Consider the following 14,450-nt stretch of genomic DNA (forward strand, 5'->3'; position numbering starts at 1 on the left):
CTGCTGGCCCTTTCGCTCCCCACCTGAGCTCCATCTCCTGAAGTTCCTGCAAGGGAACACCCCCTGCTCCTTCCTCCCATTCCTGCAGACCATGCAACCTCACCTTGGCCTGATCCTGAGCGTCCTTCCTCCTTGCCCAGATCACCACCAGCACGTAGGCCACGCAGAGGCAGCCCACGGTAGTCACAACCACGGGGTTATCTTCAAAGGTGGCAAAGAGCTCGGTGGTCTGGCGGACGTCGATGGCATTGGGCATCACCAGGAACGTGCTTCCAAAGAAGGTGAGGTGGTTGCAGAGGCAGTGTGTCTGGGAGGGGGTGGTCCGTGGCCCCACCTGCAACCCCAAAGAGGCCCTGCTAGGAATGCCAGCATGTCTCTGGCTCACTGAAGCCCAAGGGAGGTGGAAAGTTCCCTGAGGAAGCCTGGGGAGACCAGCTCTAGGATTCTCTTGAGATTTTTTAGTTAGCTAAAAATCTTTAAATGTCAACAATATTATCTATAACAAGTATCTTTGTACCCGTCATTCTCAGTGGGCACCTGTGTATCTCATGAGTCATCTTTGCCCTTTTAAAGAACTATTACGGGTGAAGGCGAAGTTCCCTCTATCCCCCACCTTCCATTAGCAGCCATTGTCACAGCTTTGGTGCACATGATTCCATTACATTCTCCGCCCGATGCTCACTCATTGGACAGATATGTATTGAGTGCAAAATCTATGCCAGGCAATAGGCTGGGTGCTGAGAGGCCATCCAGGGTAATCAGCTCATCTCAGGTTTCCAGGGACTTATCTATTTCTAAAAATGAAAGTCCCAAGTCCTGGGACACGCTAGGGTAGTCGGTCATCTCACACTAAAGATAAAAAACAAACACAAAAAAACAAAAAACTGATACTGGGGAATCATGTAAAGAAAAGGGAAGGGCAAATGTTTAAATCCTGAATTGGTGTCTTAGCACCAGGAATGCGCTCCCTAAATTTCACCCCTCTTAGGTTTAGGCACCAGGGGCCCCTCGCCTGGGCTCATGCTTTGAGTGCGTGCTGCTCTAGCTATCCTCAGGCAGCACCTGTCTGCACAAGACAGGGAGTCAGGGGGCCCCAGGGACGTGCCGACCACAGCACATAGCACTCACCGTGTCTAGGGAAAGGCTCTAGGTGACCCTGAGGATGAAGCCCTCCTTAAATTTTGCACCATAGATGTCTGACTTGTTTTACCCTAGTCCTGGCCCTGGGATTCCCCCTTCTAGACTATGGTTTGGGGACCTGGACCTGGAATCCCTTGCTTCTAGGGCCTGCACAGCCCTGTGCCTCAGGATCACTCTTCTCTGGTGGACTGGCCACCGATGTGCCCACCCTTGGGCATGAGGGTGGCAGGATGTGGCTATGGGGGGCAAGGTGTGTGGATGGAGCTTGGGTACATGGTCCCCTGTGGTACAGGACCATAACATTGGGGCCAGGGGTGGGGGTGGAGACAGGAATGGACCAGGGCTGGGGACCCCCATCTGTGTTCTTAATTCACACCTTGCACTTAAGTCCTTTCCTAAATCCTTCTGTCAACTTTCAGTTACCCCCCCGGGCCATTTGGTGGGCAGAGATTATGTTCAACCCCACAACTTAGTGCCACTTTTCACTTCAGGGTCTACCAGGAGGTGGTGAGGTGGGAGGGGTGGGGCGCAGGAAACACTGGCATGCAGAAAGTTCTCCCCTCAGCTCAGCACATGAGGAAGGACCTGCTGCAGCCCAAACTGCCCCAGCAGGTAACTCTTGTCTCTTTTCCTTAACAAGCCACCCAGCAGAGGGGTCACATGGGCATGACACCAAGTGTTTATTGACAGATTTCACATGGCCCTTAGTTCCGTGTTTGCTTCATTGTTTTTCTCACTGTTTCCCAATCCTGGTCAGCGATTGTCATGCAGCTGTGGGCCTTACGGGAACGCCTGGGGCACTCGGAAGGAGTGGAGATGGTTTCAGAGAAGAAACCAAGCAGGTGCCAGTGACAAGACCATGTCAGCGCTGGGTGCCCAGGGACCAGGCTTTTTATGTCTACATCTTTGTCCTCCCGGGCTTTCCCAACCCTTCCAGCATGAGAGTCTCTTGAACTCCGGGAATAAATCTGCGCATACCCTTGCTAAAGTAGTTGCACCTTTAGTGACCTTTGAGAAAATATTTAAGCAGGAATACAGATTCTCAGCCCCCTTGCAATAATTCTGCTTTTACCCCTTGAGAAGGTCTGCGGTCTACAGACTTGGAGCTTTCTTTAGCCATTTAGAGAATTTGGTGCTGTCTTTCCACCCATTTACTTATTTATGGCTCCCCAGGGATCTTTATCTATAGCTATAGCTATCTGTATCTACTTCTATATAATGAGCATTGCGTATATATTGGATTCATATATATGAATTTCGTCCACGACACACTCCCACATCTGACTTTTGTATGTCCCGCATTCATGTACGCATGTATTAGTAGGTGTATATTTTCAATAACATAGTAAGTCCTGAGAACCCCCTACCCTACTCGAAAGCTAGGAACTTTCCAATAACTTACAGTTAGATAAGTAGTCCTCCCCTGGGCTGTCCTCATGCTCCTCCCCTGGGCTGTCCTCAGGCACCCAACCGCCACCCAAGTCCCATGTTCATTGTCTCCTTGATTTCCATTTTATATATAGTTTTGTCTTCTCTGTGTTCAGATTGTTCAACAAAGCAACCATTTGACTCTGTGGAGCACTCACTTGTGCCAGACCCCACACTAACTACTTGATCCCCCTATTCCTGTCCAGGCCCCGCCCCAACTGTAAGTGGTAACCAGCTTGTATCCCCATTTTCAGATGGGAAAGCTGAGAGAGGTGCGGCAACCTGCCCAAAGTCACCTGCCCAGTCCTGATGAAGTGGGATTGGACCCAAGTCTGTCCAACAGCAGAGCCCACGCCCCCATTGGCTACACCATCCCTCTTTCTGAGCCTCGGGCCTCTGAGGACAGCCTGCCGGGCACTCCAGGCCAGCAGAGTGGGCATCAAACAGCTGCCGGGAGTGAGGACTCTGGGAAGGTCGCAACACACCCAGGGCCTTGTTCACGAGGTACAAAGGGCTCTATTGCGGGCATGGGGAACATGTTGTCTCTTGGACGTTGCGATGCACCCGTTTCTTCCTGACACTTTGGGGAACTCCCTCTGTGTGGTGGCCAGAAGCCAGGGCAGGAGTTGACAAGGGAGCTGAAGTTATAGCAGAAACAAAGCCGGAAGGAGCTTGGGTCTGAGTCCCCTTCTGTGGCTCTGCTGGGGCCTGGCTTCTTACACTACTTGTGACCATTGTCATTTGATTATGTGTGGCATTTGCTTCTTGGCTGGGTCCTCTGCTGGACCGAGAGCTCAATGGTTTTTCTAACCATTATATCCCCACTGCCTTGCGCATGGCAAATATTTGTTAAATAAATGAAAGAAGGTACGGTCTATTAGATGGAGACAGGTATGTGATAAATTTCAGCTAGATGTGGAGGTTGCTGTTTGGGGAGAGTATGAAATGCTGTGGAAGTCCAGAAAGGGAGAGTCCCCATGTCTGGATGCTTCCAAGAAGGTGACATTGGAGTGGGAGATGGAAGGGTGAATAGCACAGGAGTTTTCCATGCAGGGTAGGTATAAAGGGCCTTTGGCCCAGGGAGAGAACAGCAGATCAAAGGCATGGAAGGCAGAAGAGGAACACTGATGCATGAAAGATGGCCTCTGATGACCTCAGAGCTAATGTCTGGACACTGTCATGGGCAGAGCTGAGCTGACTTGAGACAGGGATTTGATTGCAATTAATAGAGCCATGTGCCATCCAGGGGCTTGGCGAGACTGGGTGGGGGTCTGGGCAAGCAGTGCTGCATCTCACAGAAGGCTCCTGCGCTGGAGACAGACGGGCTTGGGTCTGAGTTCCAGCTCTCCCACCTACTAGGCAAGGGATCTGGGGGTAAATTTGTTGACTTTCCTGAGCCTTTGTTTTACCACCTTAGAATGGGAATTCCTACTGTCTTAGAGGGTTATTGTGGAGCACGGAACACAGCACCTGGCATGGAATAAAGGACTCTGAGTTCAGTTCCTTAGCGATGAATGTCCATTCATTCAATGGTCATTTGTTCTCAATGGTGAGCAAAGCACACTGTTCCTGACTAATGGGGCTCCTGGTGCACTGAGGGAATAGACATCATCCCAGTGACTTCCTGAGTAGATATGAAATGGCTTAGTGCTGTGTTTAGTGCTATGGAGGAATGGATGTATGTACTGGGAGAGCTTGCAGCAGGAAATCTGACTTGCCCGGGGGTTAAGAACAGTTTTCTCAAGGAAGTGATACTGGAGGCAGGATCTAGTTAACCATACTGGGGGAGGAGGGGCATTCCAGGCCTAGGGGACAGCATATGCAAAGACACTGTAGAGGGGTGCAAAACAGCCATGAGAGCTGTGTCCTCTCCTTACCTGGCACCCAGAGTTGTCCCAAGTCCCCTGGACCTCATCCCAGAACACACAGTGGGACAGGAAGGTGGTGATGCCAACTGTGAGGTCCCTGGTGGGGGTTAGCTCCAGGTCAGACTCGGGGACCACAGTCAGATAGTAGATGCCTTCTCCAAAATGCAGGTCCTCTGGGTTCAGAATCCACGTGGACAGTCCATCTGCAAGAGAGAGGGCTCCAGGTCAGCCCAAAGCCTTGTGGAGACTGGGGCTAATGTCATGGGAGAGAAAGACCAAGGTGACTGGCCAGGGGAGCTGACCCTGATGGTCTCCCTGATATCCTAAGAAAGCCCTCTTCCCTTGAGATCTGGAGCAGAGAATAGGAGGCACTCCCAAGTCAGCACGAATGCCAAGTAAGGTAGATGAGGGCTCAAATTCTGATTCTGTCCCTTCTTGGCTGTGTGACTTTGTACCAGTTAACCTCTCTGTTCTTATCTGGCAAGAGGAAATGTCCATAGTGCCCATCCCAAGGGTTGTAATGAGGATTGCAGTGAAGTTAGTCCTATAAGTGCATATCAGTTCAGGGTGTTTAGTAGGTGCTCACTTAATGTTGCCAGATAATAAATAATACTGATGATAACAGTAGTAGTAGTAATAACACCAAAAAATAGGCATTTAATGTAACAAAAAAAGTTTTTTTTCCCCATGGCTTCTGATTCTCAAGTTTTAAGTTGGTTACCCTCTCCCCACTGCCCAAGAAGCTGGCCCAGTTGATGGATTACCTGCAGCAGCCGTTGGCGGAAGGTGAACTTTGGCGTCATAGCTGGTCTCATTGGGGTGGTAGCCGTAGCCCAGGCTGAGCGTGAGTGGGATATCAGGCCTCCAATGCAGCTGGATCCCCAAAGCCACGCCATCTGTAGTCAGGTTCACCCGCAAAGCTTCAGGACTGGTCAAGTTTAACACAGTTGGCTCACTGTGTCCTTTTGAAAGCCGGGGCAGCAGGATCTGTCATCAGAAACAGTTACATCAGGGGTGTGCCGGGATGGGAGTGCCAGTAAGCATCAGGGCTGCTGTGCAGAGCAGGGCAGGGTGAGTGCCCGGGGAACCGAGATCCACTCTGCTGTGCTCGTCTTATCAGCTTCCTGGGGCTGCTTATCTGGGTGCTTATGATACCACAGATCTGCCGTCTCACAGTTCTGGAGGCCAGGAGTCCAGAATCAGTTCCACGGGGCTAAGGTTGGCGGGCTGATGCCGTCTGGAGGCTCTAGGAGAGAGCCTTGCCTTTTCCAGCTTCTGAGGGTGCCGTGTCCCTTGGCTCAGGGCCCCTCCCTACATCACCCCAACCTCTTGCTTTTGTCATCAGATCAGCCTTTTGTCTTCTGTAGTTAACTCTCCCTGTCTCTGCCTCTTGTAAGGAGCTGGCATGACACTGGGCCCACCCACATCATCCAGGGTCATCTCTCTATCTCAAGATCCTTAACTTAATCACACCTGCAAAGTCCCCTTGGCCATGTAAGGTGGCAAATCCACAGGCTCAGGGATGAGAATATGGACATCCTGGGGGGCTGTTATTCACCCACCACACTCATCAAACTGCATACCAAGGACTGGGCTGCATCCGTACAGAAAGAGGACAGACTTTTTCTCATTCGCTCAAGTGTGCTGTGTGAACTATGGTCATGTTGATGATGGTGTGAAGCAAGTGAAGTGTCTAAGTTAGGAGCACAGGCCAGAGAGGCAGAGAGACCTCTGTTTGGATCTTGGCTCTGTCCTATATCAGCTGTGGGACCTCCAGCCAGTTAACAGGCCACTCAGAGCCTCTGCTACCTTGTCATCAGTACACCACGTAGACTCATTCAGGGTATTAAAAATGGTATCTCATACACGGGGCGCCTGGCTGGCTCAGTCGGTGGAGCTCGTGACTCTTGATCTCAGGGTTGGGAGTTCAGGCCCCACATTGGGTGTAGAGATTACTTAAAAATAAAATATTTTGGGGGTGCCTGGGTGGCCCGTTAAGCGTCCGACTCTTGGTTTTGGCTCAGGTCACTATCTCACTGTGGGCTCAAGCCCCATGGCGGGCTCTGTGTTGGAAGCATGGAGCCTGCCTGGGATTCTCTCTCCCCATCTCTCTCTTTGCCCCTCCCCCACCCCCAAATAAATAAATGAAAAAACATATAGTACAAAAAAATCTTTTTTTTTTTTTTTAATTTATTTTTGGGACAGAGAGAGACAGAGCATGAACGGGGGAGGGGCAGAGAGAGAGGGAGACACAGAATCGGAAACAGGCTCCAGGCCCCGAGCCATCAGCCCAGAGCCTGACGCGGGGCTCAAACTCCCGGACCGCGAGATCGTGACCTGGCTGAAGTCGGACGCTTAACCGACTGCACCACCCAGGCGCCCCCCAAAATTTTTTTTTTAAAGCGGGGGGGGGCGCACCTGGGTGGCTCAGTCGGTTCAGTGTCCGACTTCAACTCACATCATGATCTTGCAGTTGGTGAGTTTGAGCCCTGCATTGGGCTCTGTGCTAACAGCTCAGAGCCTGGAGCCTGCTTTGGATTCTGTGTCTCCCTCTCTCTCTGCCCCTCCCCCACTTGTGCGCGCATGCGCTCTCTCTCTGTCTCTCTCTCAAAAACAAATAAACATTAAACAAAATTTTTAATGATATTACATACAAAATACTTAGCCAAGTGTCAGATACAGAGTAATACTAAAAACTTAGCAGCTATCATTATTCTGCTATTACTAATATGTTAGAAGTTCTCATAACCATTCTCCATTAACTGATGCTCTGTGTTCCCTTCTTAAAACAGACTGATTGATGCCCACTGTGCGCTCTTATTTCTGGTGGCCTTCTGTGTTAGACATGGGCATGGTCCACCATGTGCCCCCTTCCAGGAAGGGCCTGCTCCCCACTCACAGACAGGCTCCAGCTGTCTGCTCCTTCAGGGTCGGTCCCAGCTGCAGAGCTCCACCTCGTCTGAGGCACACCCTCCCTGGGGCCTCCTGCATCCAGGGGGCAAAGAGGGGGTATGAGGCCAAGACTTAGCAGCCTGCTGTGGGACATCTGTCTCCTTTGTAAATGAGGGGTTTTAATTTATGGAGGCGACTGAGTGCTGATATGGAGGGGCCAGTGCCACTGAAAGAATCTGTGACTTACATTTCCTAAGAGGAGGGGACTGCCATGCCATGCGGGGCCACAGGGGTCAGGAGGCAGGGGCAGGCACAGGGGAAAGCTCAGGTCAGGGCCGTTACTGGGATCTCCATGGGAACGGCACGGCAGGACAGAGTAAGCCGTTTTCAGATAGGCCCATTTGGATGATTTCAGCAGGGTTGGGACTATAGGAATGGTCTCATCTGGTGGCCTGGTACCTGGCCTCGGGATGGTTTAGGACAGGGAAATGTTGACTTGGTGTGTGAGTCAGATAAAGGGGCTTGTTGGGGGTATGGACTTGGGGTTGGTTAGTCTACATATGAAAGGTGTAGACTTCTTCCTCACCAGCAAGATTTTTAAGATATCAAAACATCAAAACATACAAAAAATAATAAGCTTGATTATTATCATTCTAATGGCTGGTACTTGTTACGGCACACCCCCTTGAGTTGACCGGGGCTTTGTGAGGTCTGGGTTGCGATCTGACTCCTCCTTCTGCCCGGTCCTGCTGTCCTTCCTCCCTCTTTGCAGGTGTGGGTCTCAGCAAACATCTAGCACCCCAAGCTCTTTCTCAGCACCTGCTTCCAGAGAACCCAGCCTATGACAGCTCTCTCCTGCCAGTCAAGGTGTGAGCTCACCAGTGGGCACATGTGTTTATCCCAAAGCTGCTTATGTCCACATGTGTTTGTAAAGGTCAATTGAAAAAAAATTTTTTTTCTAACGTTTATTTCTTTTTGAGACAGAGAAAGACAGAGCATGAACGAGGGAGGGTCAGAGAGAGAGACACACAGAATCTGAAGCAGGCTCCAGGCTCTGAGCTGTCAGCACAGAGTCTGACGCGGGGCTTGAACTCATGGAGCGTGAGATCATGACCTGAGCCGAAGTCAGATGCTTAACTGACTGAGCCACCCAGGCGCCCCTGTAAAGGTCAATTTTAATGAGATATTCCACAGAGTGACATAAAGTGACAGAGTACTAGTGTGAAAAGAATTATTTGCATAAAAACTTAAGCTGAATGCTTTGAGGAGATACAGGAAAGATGAATTGCTAAACATTGGTATTGAATTAGTCATTGATGAGAAAACTAGATTAGGAAAAAACTCACTAAAATCTCAAGAGATCCTCAAGAGGATCTGATCTTGTATTGCACCATGGTGCGCTTATATTTTTGCTTCATTTTAATGTTTTTATTTATTTTTGAGCGAGCGAGAGGGGTGGAGGGGTGGGGGACAGAAGATCCAAAGCAGGCTCTGGGCTGACAGCAGAGATCCTGATGTAGGGCTCGAACTCACAAACCCTGAGATCATGACCTGAGCCAAAGTCAGATGCTTAACCAACTGAGCCACCCAGGCACCCTGATGTTTTTGCTTCATTTTAGAGAAAATTGGACATTTCAGAGCCTTCAATGTAAGGGTGGTTAATGTAATGAAAATGATTAAAATTCCAATCAACAGATTGAAAGAAATGTTTCAATTGTACACCCCAAGATTGACAATGATATACATTTATAGTTTTAAGTTAAAATACAACGTGTAAGACAGGGTATGGACCATTCTTAATGATTCTCCTCTTTAATCAACTGTTGGTCCCAACCAAGTTGAAGAAGAAAACAGAAGTGACACCTGACTTCTGAAAGCACCCCCAAGTTCTACCTCGATGTTCTCCGACAGATTCTTCACGGGTATGAGATGTCCACTGGGGCTGGTCAGACAGAGGCCACCAACAGTTCCACTGACATCAAAGTGACTTCGGGCTGGGAAAGGGCTCGTCGGGAAACTCATCATCTGAAACCAAGAACACAGAGTGCTGGCCAAGGCCCCTGAAGGCTGGAAGGTGACTTGCGTCCCTGTGTGAATGACAGGGTTTCCCAAGATGGGATGGACAAGTGGCCCTTGCTCTATGGGGTGAATGGGGGACCCTGTTGTTAGCTAGCTGTGTCTGGCTTTCTGGGTGTGTGTCTGCCTTTCAAGGCTGAGGACCTGCTCAGACCCGCTAGAGTGGTGCAGCTGCTGGACTGTAAAACCATCTGAGCCTTTTTTCTTGGCAAAGCCAGCGAGTCCCCAAGAGAAAGAGAGATGTGCCCTAACTTGGGAGTGAAAAGAGCCCTGGGCTTGCCGTTTCCTAGTTATGGAACGAAGTCCGAAGAACCTTACTTCCAGGAACTAACTGAACCGAGGCTGCCGGGGAAGTTCGACCACGCAGTGGAAGAAGGATGGATTTGGGAGTCTGCATCCCAGCCCTGCCATTTTGCTTGTGGCCTCGGGCAGGTCACTGAGCCTCATCTGTAAAATGGGCATAGTGATATGTGTAATCGAAAGGGCCGTCATCAACATAACTGAGCAAACACGCATGCGAGTGCAAGTGCCTTAGAAGCTGTAAAGGGCTGCTCCCGAGGAGGGCATTACTGTTGTTACCCTGATGTCCACAGGCTCCTGGCTGGCCTCCATGGAGCCAAGGGAGGAGGCCGCGGGCAGGGTGAAGGTCGCAGAGTGAGTGGCGGCGGTGTGCACAGAGGAGCCCCGCCAGTTCCGGGGCTGTATTCTGGCCACAAGGCGAGAGCAGAGGTGCCAGGAGAGAGAGAGGAAAGTCAGTGTCAGAGGAAGAGTTCTTGCTCTGCCGGGAGCCCCAGTATCGCCATTAGAGCAGGCGGCTCTGCTTCAGTCCCCAAAGGCGGTTCTGTACGCTCGTGTCAATGGAACAGCATGGAAGGTAGCCGACGACCCCCCCCACCCCACACACACACACACACTGTGAGGACAGGGCTTTAGCCAGCTTTGTTTAAGGCCGCACCCCCCGTGCCAACAAGAGTGCCTGGCACACAGTGGGGGTCAACACATCCTTTGCTGAATGAATAAGTGAGCTTTGATGTGAGCATTTCTCTCGGCCTAGCTCCCCTACCTACTTGATCTCTGGTATCATGGGTTCCCAGCCCCATCTTCTCTGGCCCTTGCCAGTGTCCTGTCTGATTAGACTGGGGACCTGGTTTCAGACCCTAGCTCTGGTCAGAGTGCTGCTTCAGGAAATTGCCCCTGGGACCCAGGAGGGTAACCCTGGCATGGCGAATCGGAGAAGGGTGCTCACTGCAGGTGTCCCAGCAGGGCCTGCAGTGTGGTCCAGCCCTTGCTTGTCAGGGGGAGGAATGCAGGGTGGAGGGCATCCTCAGGTCCACGAACTCCCAAGGCAAGTGCTCTTGAATCCAGCCCACAGCTCTGGGGAGCACCGAGCTTGGCCAGGCACACCCCAGATGTGGTTAAAGGTGGGCAGGCCCCCTTCATTCAGCCTCCCTGCCTGCATGGCTCCCACGTGACCCAACTCTCAGGACTTGTGGGTGGCTCCAAGACGGGGTGTGGACTCAGCCGTTGCCCTCCTACGCTGCACAAGCACCCAACGTGGGGACCTTCTCTCGGTGAAAAGCCCTCCCACTTCCAAGCCTGGCTGCCTGGGCTCTGCCTGTCACAGGGTCTCGGGCTGCGGCTATGGAACGAGCCAGGTCAGGGGACAGGCTGTCTTGGGGATGCCAGTGCTGCTGGTTACCTGTTCGTGTACACGGAGATGGAAGGGGCAGCCAGAGTGGCCGGGAGGCCCCCAGGCAGTGTCCCCAGCAGGAGGGCAGCCTGCACTCGCTCCACAACATCGAGCAGCTGGGGCACGGTGGCCATCTGGAAGAGGAAGCAGGGGATGCTGCTGTGACCCGTGTCCATATGCCACCTTTGCTCACCGTCACCAGGCTAGTGTGGGGCCTTCAGCAGGGACTGGGCAGGGGGTGGGGGGCGCGCAGAGGAGTGAGCAAGGGACAACACTGCCGTTCATTGAGCGCCAGGCTCTGTAGGGAATGAAGAGTAACAATTGCACGGATTCCAGCACTTATGTGAACCCTTTTCATCCTCACGACAACTCTGTGAGGCAGGTGCTCTCACTTACCCATTTGGCAGACAGGGAAACAAAGCCACGTAAAGGATGAGTGACTTGTGGAGGTCACATGTGGAAAAAGGCAAGTGCCAGGACTCAACGGTGAGGTGGAGAGGCATCTGGCTCCTGAGTCCGTGTGCTAGGCTGTCACGCTCTGTGCCTCTTTGTGCTGCTCTGTCCGACCCTGCCGTCCACCCACAGCCCATGTCTTATTTGTGGGGAAATGGAAAGCCACAGGCAGAGCCATTTTACAGGGTCACCTGGCTTGGACTGCTGCTCACCCCACCCAAACCCCCAGATGAGGATGTGGGCTCACTGAGGTCAAGGACCCGGGAAGGGCTGGACGTTTGCAAAGAGTTCCTATTGGGGCACAGATTACACGTGTGCGTGTATGTGTGTGTGTGAGAGAGAGGATATGACTGAGTGGGTGCGAATGTATGTATTTAAGGGTGACGTGAATATAAAGACTTAAGTGTGTATGTAGTTGTGAGTATATGTGTGATTGTGTGTCTGCGTATGAATGTGTGTTTGAGGGTATGTGTGAGTATAAGTATTGGAACATAAATGTGTGTGTGTGTGTGTGTGTGTGTGTGCGTGCTCCCGAGTAGACGTGACACAGCCCCACCTGGTGAAGGAGATGGGCCTTCAGCTCCATCGTGAGGCCATCCTGGGAGGCCCTTCCCCTGGGGGCCCGTCAGGGCGCTGGGGCCGCATGAGACAGTGCCACGTCCGTTCTCACTCCAGAGGCTGCCTCTGTTCTAACAGCGTTCTGTGTTTTGAGAACCGGGAGGGTGGACGTGTGATCTCACCAGTCGGTGGCTTATCTGGGAGGTGGCGGGTTGCCTCAGTTTACAGATGAGGAATGAGGCCGAGAGTCGTCATGCACCCAGCCCAAGTCTCAGGGTTTGAAAGTGACAGAGGCAGGATTTGAACTCAGGCTGCCTTGCTCCAAAGCCTGTGCTCTGCCTAGTATACCACACTGGCTCCCAGAAGCTCTGGTCTCTGGAACTTTTCTTCCAGTTCCCTAGAGAGGACTTTAACCTCTGTGTCTCAGTTTCCTCATCTGAGAAAGATGAAGAGAAAGACCCATCTAGAAAGGCTGGTGTGAGCGGGGCATGTGGTAGCCGGGAGGCCTGCATCTGGGCTGAAACACCTACCTGGCTGCCGTGGGCCCCGGTAGGGTTTTCCGGTCCATCCCTCAAGGAAGCTGCCAGCACACTGCCCACGGCCTGAAACAGGTCCTTGGTGGCCGCCTGGCGCCTCTGGTCCTCAGGATGGGCCTTAGAGCTCGCTGCCAACAGAGCTTCACTGGCATCCTGCAGAACCCAGGTGGCCTCCCGCTGGGCTCACCCAAAGGGGAAGGGAAAGCAACGTGAGCCCCTCCTGAGCCAGACCAGCCCCTGCACCATTCCAAGGATAAGGGCTGCAGTAGAGGGGAGCAGGGCGGGGAGATAAACTAGGGAAAATCTGGGCCCATTGCACAGGCTGCCTGTATCACTCGCTTTAGGTCAGCTTCTCCTTCCCACAGTGTGCGAAGTTCCTTCAGGAGAGTACCCTAGTCCATCTCTGAGTCTTTCCAGAGTGCCTCGCACACGCCTAGCTCATAGCAGTAAACATTCCCTAACTGGGGGGGATGGATGCATGGATGGATGGATGGATGGATGGATGGATAGATGGGTGGTGGATGGATGGATGGGTGGTGGCTGGATGGATGTGTGGGTGGTAGATGGATAGATGAATGGACAAGACACTTATTCCGGTTTTGTGGTTCTGTGTGTATTTGTGTAAATTCTTGCTGCCCCAGTAGTCTGAAAATGCCGCAAGGGTAGAAGCTATGTCTGTGTGACTTGCTGAATTCTCAGTGCCTGGTGTGTGCACAGTACCCAGTATATACTAGGCACTCGGGAAGCATTTGTTGAATGAATGAGTAAATTAGTGCCTGGATAAGCGAATGGAAGGATGGAGGGGCGGATGTACACAGGTACCGAATCAATGCATGCGTATGGAACGGATGGATGAGCAAATGGGTGTGCAAATGGCAAGTGTGATGTTAAAAGCATCGTGGCCTCAGAAATAAAGGTCAGCCTCGCTGGCTCCAGGCTGGAGAATGTGAGGGGCTCCACCTCCTGAAAGTAGGTGAAGCACAGCCAGGGTAGCTCTCCCCTCCCTGCTTAGGGCTCCATTTTGAACCCTTGGCTACCATTTCACTGGGAGCATGGTGATGTCATTTGAGTTCTTCAAGAGGCAGACCCTGAGGCAAGGATTGCAGGTGTGGGCAGGCAGAGTGGGCTGGTGGGGCGGGGGTCGAAGAAGAAAGAAGGGCAGGAGCTGGCAGCTGGACGTCAGTGGTGTATTTACGGGGAACATGGGTGGGTTAGCAGCAGGATCTGGGCACACACTGGAGTGTCCCTCAGTGATTAGAGTCAGCTGCTCCCTTGGGGTGCCCCTGGCAGGTCAGGGAGTGGGGTGTGTGAGCACCCCGGCTGGGACACCAGAATGAGACACAGGGGCTGCGGGAGGACGTCTTCTCTTTCTGGGCACCACCCATGCAGGACCCTTGGAAACCAAATGGTGGGAGCTTTGGTGGCCCCGTGACTGAGGGACCGTCGACCTGAGGAGGGTCGTCAGTGACCCACTGCAGAGGTGTGTGTCCCGTGGCTCGGCCCGGGTCAGCAGGGGGCCTCACTCACCTGGGCCGTGGGTGTGAGCTCCTCACTGCGGTGGGTCACCTCTCTCAGAACCTGGGCCAGCCCTTGCACCTTCTGCATGTCCCCCAGGGTGGCGGTGACCGCAGACAGTGACCCCAGCATGTGCTCTCTGACCTGATGCAGAGGGAGGAAGAAGAAATGTAATTTCTGTCTCAGAAAGATTTGGGGTCACAGCAAGTGACCAGGCTCATCTGGGGTTTTCCAAAGCCCGCAGACCTCTGTTTGCTTCATAGGTTGTGTGGCAGGCAGAAGAATGGCCTCCCA

At 52.4% G+C, this 14,450-nt stretch overlaps 1 protein-coding gene across 1 annotated transcript in view; it reads right to left on the bottom strand.

Moving 5' to 3' along the window:
- Window positions 1-14,450, bottom strand: part of PKD1L2 (polycystin 1 like 2) — a 95,452-nt gene that overhangs the window by 39,908 nt on the left and 41,094 nt on the right. The window contains exons 17-24 of the mRNA XM_045046016.1: window positions 14,169-14,300; window positions 12,636-12,818; window positions 11,104-11,228; window positions 9,984-10,110; window positions 9,222-9,353; window positions 5,201-5,423; window positions 4,446-4,639; window positions 104-334 (exon numbers count right to left, since the gene is read on the bottom strand). Of these exons, the coding sequence (XP_044901951.1) occupies window positions 104-334; window positions 4,446-4,639; window positions 5,201-5,423; window positions 9,222-9,353; window positions 9,984-10,110; window positions 11,104-11,228; window positions 12,636-12,818; window positions 14,169-14,300 (1,347 nt within the window). The remainder of the gene's footprint in view (window positions 1-103; window positions 335-4,445; window positions 4,640-5,200; window positions 5,424-9,221; window positions 9,354-9,983; window positions 10,111-11,103; window positions 11,229-12,635; window positions 12,819-14,168; window positions 14,301-14,450) is intronic.

Source organism: Felis catus, chromosome E2 (assembly GCF_018350175.1).
Source record: "Felis catus isolate Fca126 chromosome E2, F.catus_Fca126_mat1.0, whole genome shotgun sequence".
Lineage (NCBI taxonomy): Eukaryota > Metazoa > Chordata > Mammalia > Carnivora > Felidae > Felis > Felis catus.